The sequence below is a fragment of the Scatophagus argus genome, chromosome 9 (genome assembly GCF_020382885.2).
Source record: "Scatophagus argus isolate fScaArg1 chromosome 9, fScaArg1.pri, whole genome shotgun sequence".
Classification (NCBI taxonomy): Eukaryota; Metazoa; Chordata; class Actinopteri; family Scatophagidae; genus Scatophagus; species Scatophagus argus.
Window position 1 is genome coordinate 4,004,423 of NC_058501.1, and position 14,090 is coordinate 4,018,512.

The following is a 14,090-nucleotide window of genomic DNA, read 5'->3' on the forward strand; positions in this document are numbered from 1 at the left end:
CACCCTGTCCTTTATACAGCTTCAAACATACATGAAGAAACAACAATAAGATGAGGTACATAACAATTTTGATACTGTTTTTCGTGTATAACATTACTGTCATGGTGAAAACAAAAAATACTACAGTTGTGCTGCACTTGGTTACATGCAGATGCACAAATGAAAGAAAGCACCATTGTATGGTGAAATGAATGTTATGACTAACAAGACAGTGGCTTGTTCATCACCTATTATCTGGCAGGAATGTCAATAGCGCCCGACACCTACGAGCTCCGCCACCCTGCTGCTCTGCATCCTATTTTATACTTGCACATTACTTCCAAGAATCCCCACTCCTCTCTCCATTTCCATCACTTGCTTTCTCTCCTTCCATCATCTCCATCCATCCATCTCTTGTCGGAGCCTCTCAGCAGGGCTCGAGCTGTTGTATGCAAGGCATACTTGGGCTGTGGCGTCAGTTTGGAAATGAGGCTCGTTTGCATTTAAACACTCTGCTCTCTGGGCACTTGGTAAACTTGATGAGAGGAGGATGAGGGGAGCGGAGAGGGGAGGTGGAAAGAACGAGGGGAAGTGGAGAGAGAGAGAGAGAGGGAGAGAGCAAGGGGAGTAATTGCAACACTAGGAGATAGAGCGAGCTGAAGAGAGAGAGGGGAGTGAAGAAGGGAGTGTGTGGAGAACACTGGCTAATATAAATTCATTATGTAAATCCGCAGCTCAAACAAATTGACAGGCGGGTATTACACCCGAGAGGAGCTGAATCAAGAGCATGAAAGCATTAGCTCTACTCACCCTTGACCTCCAACCTCGACCTGTTCACCGGAGTGTGCCTGTTATGCATACTAATGACTCAGGAGGGGCCAGTTGGACAGTAACATCACAACACATTATGTTTTCTTACAGTGGTAACTGGAGACAAATTCCTGAATTCTACATCTATGCTGGAATGTAAACTACGTTGAAAGGAAAACACCAGAGGAGTGTTTTCTCACTGAAGAAGACCCACATACCAGATACAGTCTGCAGCAGCCGCCGGTGGAGACTGTTCTTTCTTCCAATATCTGAAAAGAATATCTGAATTCTCTACGCTGGAAGCAAAAAAACACAATCAGCACTACAGCAAGACCACAGTAGAAAGGGGACTGAGAGGTTATGAGACAGAGTTCTCCTGAAAGAGAGCTTCACCTGTGACTCAAATGTTCTTCCTAACTTTCGTTTTCACATTCCTTGACACCCAAACATTAAAGTACGGTAAAAGATATAAAATATTCCAAAAACCCAGAGCTAAAAGTATACATGAATAGAAAGTAAGGAATACAGCAAGACTACAGCCACAGAAGAAGTCATCCAGCCAGCAAGTGTCACCCCATGATGCCTCACATGTACGAAGGTGGAAAAACAACAACAACCCCAACAGCCAACCAGCACCAATCTGTTGAAGATTTCTGGGTGACAAGACATGAAAAATAACACAGAGTTCATTGTTTGCAGGACATCATTCATGTTTGTATTCAGAGCTTCACAAGGGGCGTGACATTATGAGGGACAATACATAATTATGCATGAGAGCATTTTGATGTAAATTTAAAATGTATGGGTTTATTATTTCTTCACATAAAAGTTCTGTGACTCAAGTTTTAATAAACAAATGCAACAAATCAAAAGGGCATTCCAATGTTTTGACATTGCTGTGTCAGTAACACTATCAGCACTATATGACGCAACTCAGTATTGTCTTCTGTTGGATCCCCCCGTTCCAGTAAAAACTCACATTTCTATTAAGTTTCCCTCAGTGCCACAGAGGACAGTATACCCAAGTTAGCTAATCTTCAAAGGAAAAATGGTGAAATTTCCTAAAAATAAATAACTAAATAAAAATTCTACTCTGTGGTTATGTATTCTTGCTTCAGAAAACATGACCATCTACTAAATAAAAATTCTACAACATTTATATTATGAAATATTCTCAAACCTCAACAATGGGTGACTTTTAAGCAACATAAGGCTATTTTTTCTACGCAGGCTTTTTGGAGATGGTGCATCACTCTGTACTCAAACGATGACTAGTCTCTCACAGAATAACATAAACCAAACACATCCTGTGTGGAATATCCAGAAGGATAAAGATTCAATGATCAGTCACCTGTGCCACATCACCCCTTTCTGACTCAACAGCGGGTTGCCTTTGGAGTTGACCATATGGAAGGGCAAGAGTTCAAGTTGTTGCCGTTGAGCAGTGGTGCAACCAAGGCGATGGCGGTCTTAAGCATCTGCAGCTGCTGTCACATTTAATTGGCCTGACAGACTAAGAGCCAGGCTCCACTCATCGCTGACCTGAGCACTGCCGGAAAAAAAACCAAACGTTAAACCCGCTTCAAAGGCTGCCAGCGGGTTTAGGAAGAGAGGTCGAGAGACAAAGAAAGAGGCTGAAAGACAACAACATGAGGAAAGAAGAGGGAGGTCGTGGTGAACCTGTTTATTCAGTGCTTCACCTAGTGTTTGTCAGTGCGTCTGCTCAGAGTGAACACTGCAACAGCTTCACTAGTCTGAATATTGACGAGCTGGAAATCCCTCCCATCTCTCTCTCACACACACACATCTAAAGCTGCTTTCTTTTACAAAACGGGGACCTCACCAAACAGTGGAAATAAAGATAACATTCATCATGCTAACTATGCTATGCAGCCCTAATTAATTGTTAATTTATCTGAACGCAACCTCAGAACACAGCGAAGCAACAAAGTGAGGTGACGGTGAGTTTGTGCTGTCTTATAAGTATAACCATCCTTCCATTTTCTGTATCGCTTATCCGTAAGGGTCGCGGGGGGGGGGGTGGTGGTGTACACCCTGGACCGGTCAGCAGTCAATCGCTAGGTCAACACACACAGACAATCACACATGCTCACACACTCATACCTAGGGGCAATGTAAAGTAGCCTGTTAACCTAATGTGCGTGTTTGTTTTTTGGGATTGTGGGAGCAAGCCAGAGTACCCGGAGAAAACCCACGCAGGCACAGGGAGAACATGCAAACCTTGGAACTGGGATTCAAACCTGGAACCCTTTCCCTGTGCAGCTGTCCGCCCAAGCATAAACATGTAAAGTGATATTTAAACATCGCACATCAATCACTGTACATGGCAGCAGTTCAACTGGAAGAATGTAGAAAACAGAGAGTTGTGTAAAAAATCATAACTAAGATGTGAAGAAGTTATTTTTCTGTAATAACCCACCTGTTTTTTCCCTTTTATTACTGAGATACAAACTGTATGCCTAAGTCACAATATACCTATTAAACATGTTGCTGGCTAGCATTGTGTTAGAGGATGGTATCAGCATGGTATCATGTAAAAAACAGAAGCTTTGTTGCATGCTCCAACAAGGTAGCTGAGGAGGCAGTTTGGCTTGTTTTTTGCATTGTGTTGATAGTTAGCTTCTTATGTTGTTAGCTAATTTGGATTAGCTGGCTTGCTAATGTTTGCTAGTGCTGTTAGCTGGTGATGTTATGGGTACAATTTAGGGGTGTTAATAGGCAACCCTTAATTATTAAACCACCAGTTTCTGATAGCTGTTGCTTGTCAATGGATTAATTTACATACACACACACACACACACACTCGTTGCACTAGCTAGCAGTCTGAGATAAAAAAATGAAGCCTGCTAAAGGCTCAGTGTGGTATCATTTCCTCCAGAAAGACAGAAAAGTCAAATATGAATTGTATGATGCACTTGTTCACTTTAGTATTATTACCACAATGGTGCACAACATAAAAAATAAGTACCAGGCTGCCATGTCTGAGGATGGCTCACAGACAAAAAAAAATTACATCACTGCTAGCTGGGAGCAAGACAGTGTGATGCACGCCAGTCCAAGGAGATAATGATGCCACCAGTGTGGTAGAAGGCAAAGTAAAAGCTGGTTCTTCACCTCTTCTCTTGCTACTAATCTTGTGAAATGCTTGATTGAAAATAATCAAAATTGAATGCTTCAGTCATAATGAAGAAAAGAAGAGGTTATTTTGTTCGATTACATCAGTTAATCAACACTCATCGAGTGGAGTTTTAGAATCCAGCATCACATGTCTAATAACTGACTCCTTGGTTACTTGTTTTACATGATGGTTTCCTCAATACAGTCCTGTTTTATGTCTGGTTTATAATGGTCAATCTTTGTCATTTGTGCTATACATAAAAAATATGTAGGTTTATCGTGCTGACCAAGGTGTCTGCATACACCTCTACTTTCATACTACAAAACACGTCAGGTAAAGATTCCATGTCATCCTCAAAGAACGTGCACATGTTTCAAGAGCATGTATATTCAGCAAATGTTTTGCGGTTAAAACTTTGTACAGTAATTTAATCTGAAATATACAATTTCTCATGAGTGAGAAATGGACTTTCATAGAAGCTGAAATACATACTGCACATACAAACAAATATTTCCCAGTTGTGCCTGTGGTCTGGGGGTCGCTCCCATCTAATCACAGCCATGATCATCTTATGATCCTCCTCCACACCATCAATGCCTAAACCCAACGGTACCGTTCAATTAGCAGCATCCTGCAGCTACATTCATTTGCTGCCTAATTGACCTCTGAGTCGCAGTGGAGATCAAGTCCTGGCAATGACAACAGCTGCACAGAGTGAGACTCCACTATGTTGACACCATGATTATACAGCAAGTCCTCCAACATGGGATTTAGGGTCAAAACTGAGTGAAAAGAAAGATAAAGAGGGGAAAAGGGAGGCAGAGGGAGAATGAGAAATAAGGGGAGGGAGGAGGGCAACAAAGTGAGGATGAAGAGCAGAGAAGCTAACCAGAGGGTTGTTCAACCATGAGGTTAGGCTAAGTGATATGAAGCATCAAGGAAATTAGAGGCAGAATCGAGCAAGGAAACAGCAAGGAAGACGGTTGAAAAATGCCAATCAGATGCGTTTGGGTGGGAGCAGAAATCAAGATAATATTATAGCCAAAAGTGCAACGGGAATGGCCAAAGATGTTGTGTCTAAGATGTTAAAAATCTGGGAAACCACACCAACCCAGAAACCAACCAAAGTATAGTGTTAGAAACATTGTTCTAGATATTGACAACCTACAACACTTTAAGCATTTTTTTTTTGTAGGATTACGCCACCTCAATTCAAAAGTCATTATGTCAGCTGACCATAAGCCACTAGACTAGAGATGTGTTAACTCACTAGTTGTTTAAATATCGCTGCCTTCAGTAGTTGACAAGAGAAATACTTGTTGGTTATTAAATCATTATTAATGTCCATGTAGCTGTCATTTCTGTGTAAGTTGGACACCGTGCTGGTCTAGTAGGAGTCACCTTTGTGCTTTGGGTCAGTTACAATATAAGTAGGAACTTTCAGTGAGGGGACAGGTGTTGCTGGACGGAGGTGCCTAAATAGATTTGAGCGCTACGCTGGGTGAAACACTGCGTTGCAGTGGTGGTGAAATGTCTGGCTGTATGGAGATTTATGGACAGTAGTTGTGAATTCTTGGATTCTTGCATGTAACACAATGAAGAACAACAATGGTGAGCAATAAATATTCCATCAAAGACAAAAGACATGTTACCTGTCGTGCCTAAGACATTACTGAAAAATGTGATTTATGGCTTCAAATGGCTCTTATAATACACACAATATTTTTAGGGAGGGTGTTTAATCTGTACTCAACACATTTCAAACGCGAAGTTTAAACCTCCAGCTTAAATGTCATTCAATGTCATCAGGAACATCCCTATACCAGACAACGGAGACGAAAACGCTGGGTGTCCAGTTGACCAACACTGTCTGTTTTATAATCTCAATGTTACTATTTATGTTGAAATGCTTTTCAAACTTTGTAAAACCAATAAGAAAATGTATGACAAAATCACACACACCTCACCATGATCGCTGCATAAGTAAATGCCGACAGAAGAACTCATACACTGATTAAAATGAAAAGCCAAAACCATTGAGCAGAATCTCTAAAACTGAGAAGGGAAAAAAGTGTGCCGCTAACACAGAAATGACCTTAGACATCTGTCTCAGAAATGGTGTGTCTCAAGAAAAAAAGCAACTTTATGGCAGCAGAAAAAAAAATGTTAAAGCTATCAGTGGTACACAACAGCCCTGTCTAAGACACTCAGACAGTCTGGAATGGAGGAGTAGTCAATAATGAGCCTTCACAGAGTTATGACTCTCCAACACAAACAGAATCAATCAGTGAGCCCGAGGGCTTGCAAGATGCTAGGTGCTATTGAAGTGCCGTTCACACTGGACTGGGATCAATGGCTAAGCTAGAGTTGACCATCGATCCAAACCATCTTCTGTTCTCCTTCGCTGTCCCCTCCTCACACTTCAGCAGAGACTAACAAGGTAAGAGAGCAAAGAGAAGACCGGCTAAAGCAAAACGGCCGCATGAAGCATTCACTTTTTGATGTGTGATGAAACACACTCCGGAAAACACACAAATGTTCTTTATAAGCTAAATGGTGTTTTAGACAGTCACTTCTCAAGGATCATATAGACCTCAGTGATCAACTGTGCATGAAGCACAGAGGATAAAGAACAGCACACCGCAAATAACGGATGGACATCAGAAGTAATAATATCGTCTGGAAGTCTAAGTCACTTTGAATTATATTAATATGTGTCTCATGTCTGTGATAAGGTCTGACTACGCTATGACATCAAGAATGAGGAAAATTTTGGACTCAAATTCAACTCACACAGTATCTTTGCTTCATGTTTCTCCCTCCATGATTTGCCTTCAACTCTTCCGTACCCCCCTAGGGAGGTTTTTGGTTTTGTCCTGTTGAACGTTGATGTCTGTTACATGGGACTGGGCTATATATTGACACTAAATTGATGCTGTGATACAAAACTGCATATTATCTTAACATTCTGAATATTATTACATTGCAGTATAGCATAAGTGCTGTCTTTGCCTGGTTCTTATTGCTGTATTACTCTAAAGTGATGTGATTTTCTGAACGTACCAGATTGTTCCTTTACCTTTACTCACTTAGTTATTACATTACTGATGATTATTAAACAAAAATCTCATCATCCCTACAGTAATGTCAATATATCAAAATCAAGGTATTTGTTCAAAATATTGCGACATATAATTTGATGCAAGTGAGCAACAAACTTGAAAAAGCTGAGTTTTTGATGACACCGTCTTTTAAGTCATGTCACTAAGTCTGAGAGCAATGTTCGAAAACTACATTTTTAAAGCAAAACTATATAACTTGGGTACAACACTGTGGTTAAAATGACAATAATGGGATGATGCTGGAATGAAATGAAGAAACGCCAGAAAAATAAACTGTGAACTGCTCAGTGGTGCTCAGTATACTTCACTGTAAGTCTGTTGACATTATCTATCAGTAGCTACTGAGCATACCAGGCCAAGAAAGGCTGCAGCAGAAGCGTCTGTGAGTATACTGCGTGAATATTATTAACAACTTCCTTTTTTTAATTTGAGGATAAAAAGTAAAAAGAATGCACTTTAACTGTGCTTTCACCGGATGCAACATCGATTTTTTTTCATAGTGGACATTTGAACAGTCTCTAGAGGAAAACCACAGGTCTACTTAATAACATTAATAACACTGATAACATGACATCAGGAATGAACTGCACTGGAATCACTTACTGACACACGTGCATGTTAACGCTATGAGTTACATCCGTGCTTTTTATGCTTTGATGAGTCAAAAGGTTTGCTATATAAAGGTCTAATGCTAACAAGTGGAAACTGACAACAATATTAGGAGAGGAGAGGAGAGAAGAGGAGAGGAGAGGAGAGGAGGTGCAGGGCGTCAGGCTGTAGTGTGTCTAGACAGTATTCATGATCCATCTGTCTGCCACTGCCACGGCAACAGCCAGCGGCTACAACAAGATGGCAAACTCCATTACCACAGAAACATTTTCTATGTCCCTCTCCTTCCCTCTTCCTCTCTTTCTCCTCCTCACCCCCCCCCCCCCACATCCACGTCTCTGTCTTGGCCCTCTGTCTTCCTTCCAACTCCCCCTTTTCTCTCCTCTCCCCCGAGTCTGTCTGCACTCTTTTCAATCCCCTGCCACTCTTTGGCAATCTCTCCCTTTCTTTTTCTCTCCCTCCACCCATCTCTCTCTTTCTCCCTTGCTCCCTCTGCGTCTCTCAGGCATCACCAGAAAATGTGCACCGGCTCAGAAAATTACAATCATTGTACAGCTTTCCCATAACACTGGCCACAGACACTTACATTAACATTCGCTCTAGACAGCTAAATATTTTAAGTACCCAGCTCAGGATTCTATCCATTGGAAATGAGTGCAGCCCCCCCATACTCACCCAAAGGCACCCACCCCTCCATCCCAAAATAAAAAAAAGGTTGTTTCTAGTGCTTTGTGGAGGAAAAGAAGCGTAGACAGAAAGAGGAAAAAAAAAGTAGGATACATTTAGGTTTGAGAGGTGAAGCACATTTGAGATAGGGAGTGAGGGAGGGGTGAGGGAGGGAGGGGTGGGAGGAAGAGATGGAGGGGAAGGTAAGGAACCCGCCAGACACACAAACAGAGCCGAGGATGAAAGTGCTGCTGTAAAAAGTTTTCCCTCTCCTCCTAAAAGTTGTTGAAAGAGAACGCTGCAGCACATCAAAGTGGCCTGGCAGACAGCCATCGTAGCCCATTGGTGTCCTTCACCCTCTCTCTCTCTCTCTGTCTCCGTCTCCTTCTCCCTGTGTGTCTCTCTCTGTTTCCATTGATCGTGACGAGTCGAGGGAACACTCTCATCTCGTTCCCTGGACAGTGCTGCTCAGCGGGAGGTAGAAGGAGGTGTCTGGTGGAGAGGTTGGTGGGGTGGAGGGAAGCGCTTATGAAAGCAGTAAAGAGATTCAAACAAAAACTGCACAGAAATGGAAAGGTGGAGAAAATTTTGAGGAGGATGAGGTTTTATATGGGTATGACAAAAATCCTGTGATTATCTACAGGGATGGCAGGTCATTCACCTCCAACTACTGTATGACAGCATCACCACTTTGTGAAACACATGATTGGATAAAGGATATCACTACATTGGCTCAGGAACACCTTCAGAAAGCCATCATGGGTGAACACAGTCCATTATGTTGCACACAGCATCCCAATCTTTTTAGAATCGAGGTTGTAAAATTTAGTGCTAATGGCGTGCAGGAGTTTGCCACTTTTTGAATCATAAGCTCTATTCTAAAAATGTAAATCAATACATTGTAAATCAATATATTCCATGGAAACGTGTTTGCTTTACCACAACCAAAAAAGAAGGTACTACACTCACATCTGCTCACTGGGCTCGACAAAGAGACCCCTGGGCAGATCAGAATTAAAACAGCAGAGAGGAAAGTGAAGGGAATGAAAGAGGGAAGATCACCAGGGTGAAGATGTGAGTCTGTGTCTGTTTGGGTTGTTGGATATTAGGAGGTATAGAGGAGGAGCAGCATCCTGCAGCACTCACAGTTGAAGATGCCTGGTGGAGGGTGCTGAGTGACCACAGGGCAGTTCTCTTCATCACTGTTGTCCCCACAGTTATTCAGCTGGTTGCAGATCAGCGAGCCCAGACGCAAACAATTCCCATTGGTGCAGTGGAACTTGCACTCTGTACAGTGAGGGAAGGGAGGGTGGAGGGGGACAAGTAGAAAGAGAAGAAACATTTTTTTAACACAACCATTTCAAATGTGTAGTTTATCTGTGTTCACAGTCTGAACATCAGTCTAGAAGCAAATATTATATCTGATGTGCCACTCTGCATGCTTAGAGAACAAAACGCTCTGTTTATTCAAGGTCTGCAAGATCTTTATTGGTTTGAAAGAATGACAAAAAAAATGAGTGATCTGCTCCTTTATCAATGACTGTAACACAATCAACCATTCATCCATTTTCTATACCGCTCAGTCATCAGGGTCATGGGGGGGGGTATTTATGTGCATGACTTTGGGACTGTGGGAGGAAGACAGAGCACCTGGAACAAACCCACGCAGGCACAGGGAGAACATGCAAACTCCACACAGAAGGGCCCAGACTGGGATTTGAACCTGGAACCCTCTTGCTGTGAGGAGACAGCGCTAATCACTGAGCCGCCGTTCTGCCAACACAATCAAGCAATAATGGAAAAATTAATATATTTACAAAATTATTTTGATAAAAATACATGTTTACAAGAGGTGTTCATACAAAAAAAAGAAGCTAAAAAAAAGTACGCCCACACAAACCACACATACACGAATGTCACTAGTAGTAGTGCATGCAGACACACTCTAAAATGTGTACAAGCACTGCTAAACTCTTTGGACAACAAAATGCTCAAATACTGGGCTCTTCCGTGCAGTCCTGCCCGTTATCTATGCCTCAGAATATGCAAGGTCATGTGAATTTTTTTTTCTTTTTACCTGTAAGCTCAAACACAAAGCACAGTTAATGTGTTGTGCTCACACAGAAACAAGAGTCAGGCAAAAAGCTCCCGTCTCCTGTTCAAAACAACAAATAAATAAACAGCTTTTCAAACGGGCTTTTGATGTGCCGCAGCCCCGAACCATAAAATACTGTCACGTTTATTACCAAAATGCTTCTTTCCCTCTAAATATTAATATGCCTGATTAGCACTATCTGGTTAAAAAAAAAAAAAAAGAAAAAAAAGAAAATTGAATGTGAAAATGACAAATATATATATTCCAGAGGGAATGAATAATCATGCTGAACTTTAATCGTAATAAGTGAAAATAACAACAACAACAAAGTGGTTGAGGCACTGGAAAGCAAGGCCACGTCAGTACGCCCCAGAGCTACAGTCTGAGAGCTACGCTCACACTGAGCCCACCACGAAATCCAGAAAGTGTCAGCCTCTGCAGAGAGGGGAAAATAAATAAAGCTTGAGAGATAAAGACTCACACGCACTGCTATGTATTCTACAACAACAAAAAGAAAAAGCTTGAGAAGAAGTTCAGTTAATTTGGGTTTATGACAGCATGCATGTTCCATACACCGTGTGGTGGCTCCTTTCTGGTTCAACTGATATCACAAATGTCATTTTGCAGTCAAAAATCAGTACTGCATTATTTGAAGGGACGTGTATAAGACTGACTTGACACCACCATAACCATAACAAGACACCTGTCGTGAACACAAAGGACTGAATGTGAATGTTTATGACTGTGATGTCATTAAAGACCCCATTAGTGTAATGGTCAGGTGCTACCTTGTCTATATAGTGTATGAAGAGCTGGCCACACAGGTGTGGTTTTAGCTCTTTGTAACCCCATCAACATCCACATTTATCATTTTCAAACTTTTTTGTAGACTTCAGCCCTAAGCTACACTAACTCGAGTGACATCACTTAAGGACATTTAACAGACTTGAGTCAGCTCCCTCTGGAGACGTGAAAGGTTTTATACTACATTTATTCATGGAAGCACTGGTACGTCCTGCCATCTGGAAGCAGATTTAGTAAGTAAGCGATATCAAGTAGTGGAGACAATTTTGTCGTAGTTGCAGAAATTGTAAAATATCTACTGCTAAGACTTCAACTACCTGTCTCCAACCCAATATGGTGAATGTGAATGGAATTCCATTTCTGGTTTCCTACAGCACTAAATAATAACCCATGGACCCCTCAACAGGAATATGTTTTTCGAAAAACAATGTCCTGGTTGCTCAGGATAATCCAAAGAGCTCACTGTAAGCAGTTGGCACTGGCTTTCATACCTTTAAATAATAGTTCCTGATGAGAACTGTTGACAGGTGGGTGGATTATCCACAATAACCACACAATTGTTTCTGGAAAGAGATGGTGTTTTTCATATATCTGTTTTCAACACTTACAATCCAATGGCAAGAGAAAACCAGTCAGACTAGAACCCTACCTGATAATTAAATGTGTGAACTGTGTGTGAATTAGGTAATTATAATTTAGCCAGAATAGAAACCCATTAGGCGTCCTGTGTATTTACTTTCATACTTGATATTCTTGGAGGGCTTCGTTGCTCCCGAACTATTCCTGAACTTTATCTACCCTTCACTACAACTTTATTTTAAATGAAGCCACAAATTTTCACTCTTAACGTGGGTTCTAATTTATCACTCCCAGCATAATTATTGCTATAATTAAAACTCACACAAACTTTAACAAATAATACTTGAGTGGTGGGGGTGGGTTCATATGACGTTGAGAATGCTGCATGTTGTCTCTATGGAGAAAACTTTTTTTGCTTTCTTTCTGAGACAAAAGTCATTTTCTCAGATTTATAATGCAGGGAGTAAAAAAACATCCTCCTACACCAAAGGCAAATCAATCATAATGCAAACCACATATGTCATGAAAAACCAGGGAGGTACTTGAGGCAATCCCAGGCAATCCCAGAATCCCCAGGGCTCCAGGTGTAATAAGTGACAACTGCTTTGGGTTAACATTAATGGAAATTTGTTTGGGGGAATGCTCCATTAAAGCACCATATCAGCTGAAATATTGAGGAATATGCAGAATTACTATTGCACAATAATGAGAGACTTATAATAGGCAGATTAAAACATCACAACTTTCATGCTGTGTCTATTTTGTATTTGTGTTTAACAATGTGATTTTCAGTGTTTCCACAATTCAGTTGCTGTCACACTATTTTGGATTGCAGATGAATGGAGGTAGATGGCTGATGTTGTGTACATGACTGGTGATATTCTCTTCAGTGTGTGTGCTCATGGGTTGGGGGGCACAAGCACGCATTTCCACTATATGCTAACATAGAAATATAATACAAGTATTAAAACAAAAAAAGAAAACTAACAAATACCATTCAAAAATAGAATTCCAAACTCCCATTCCCAAAATGGCTTACCTCAACAGGGAGATGAATGGGATTAGGCTGATTTAACTTGTAAATATTTAGTTTGAATGACTACCTCTATTTTGAAGTAAGTTGAGCCAAAGTTCAAATGTTGTGAATGTATCTTTTAGAGCCTCTTTTCCAAGTCTGTATGTCTTTGAGACTCCATGCTCCCACTTTATAATGCAGGCTTACAGTTTTAGATTTGTGGTCTCAAAAACCAATCATGACATGACATTTTCTCACACTACAAAGCTTCAGTTTTGTGCTTACAGGTTGTATATTCCTAAATTAAAGGTGCCCTTTTTTTTTCTTTTTTTTTTAAACAAAGGCATTTATGTTTCACAAGCACTGTGGGTTTTCTTATGAATACATTTCTTTTCTAAAAATATTGGAATAAAATATAAGTAAAATATTTGCAACATCATATTTTGGAGGAATTTGATATACATTGGTTGCAAGTTTGCTTATCTTCTTTCTCAGCTTTGTTAGCGCATCACTACATCTTATAGTACATTACTGCCACAGGCTGATCAGTGGAACAATGTAAAACTATTGACAGGCGTGGGTATCACTTCATCCACTCATCTGTCACACATGCACATACACGTACATCCCTGTGTGTGCGCACAAGAACAAACAACACCAGCACACAAAAACATTGCCCACTGGCTCTAACAGAGGTTGCAAACCCCAGAGGTTACTTTTAATTTGTTTTTACCCAATTTCCACACAGCTAAGCTGGGGCCAGGTTGCGTTCAAGAAGAGAAACAATGAAAACACTGCATAGTGAGGGTATTTGCAGAGACTCAGTTCTATTTTGGATTTACAGAATCACTTCACGTGTTTAGTCTCACAAATGAGTCCTGTTTCATATGTGGACAGTTAGTGAGGCTAAGATAATTGGACTGATTTACACAACTCCCACTGAAATATTCAGTCAAATGATGTCTTCGCCATAGTAACAAATCAGCTTTGACTCCTCCGTGCCAAACTCATTACTTAATGTGATTAAGAAGGACTTATCGACTGCTGCAATCAAGTCTCAGCCAGATTCTTCACACTTCTGGTTGGGATTCTTCTTTTTTTTATTTCTCTTGTATTTGGAGGGTGCAGGGAAAAAAAATAATCCTTCACAGGAAAAGTGGAAGGAAGCATTAAATGAAATTCATTAGTGTGTTGTTGTGGGGGTGGGTGGGGGCCGCGGCGTGGGTAGCAGCAGTTAATCGACACACACAAACGCTGACGGCTCGTACCTGC

General features: G+C 41.0%; 1 protein-coding gene across 3 annotated transcripts in view; it reads right to left on the reverse strand.

The window, feature by feature from the left end:
- The window catches only part of LOC124064934 (low-density lipoprotein receptor class A domain-containing protein 4-like), a 176,825-nt gene that overhangs the window by 77,524 nt on the left and 85,211 nt on the right, over positions 1-14,090 (reverse strand). For all 3 annotated transcript variants that reach the window (XM_046399844.1, XM_046399843.1, XM_046399845.1), the window contains one exon: positions 9,472-9,612. In XM_046399844.1, coding sequence (XP_046255800.1) covers positions 9,472-9,612 — 141 coding nt within the window. The remainder of the gene's footprint in view (positions 1-9,471; positions 9,613-14,090) is intronic.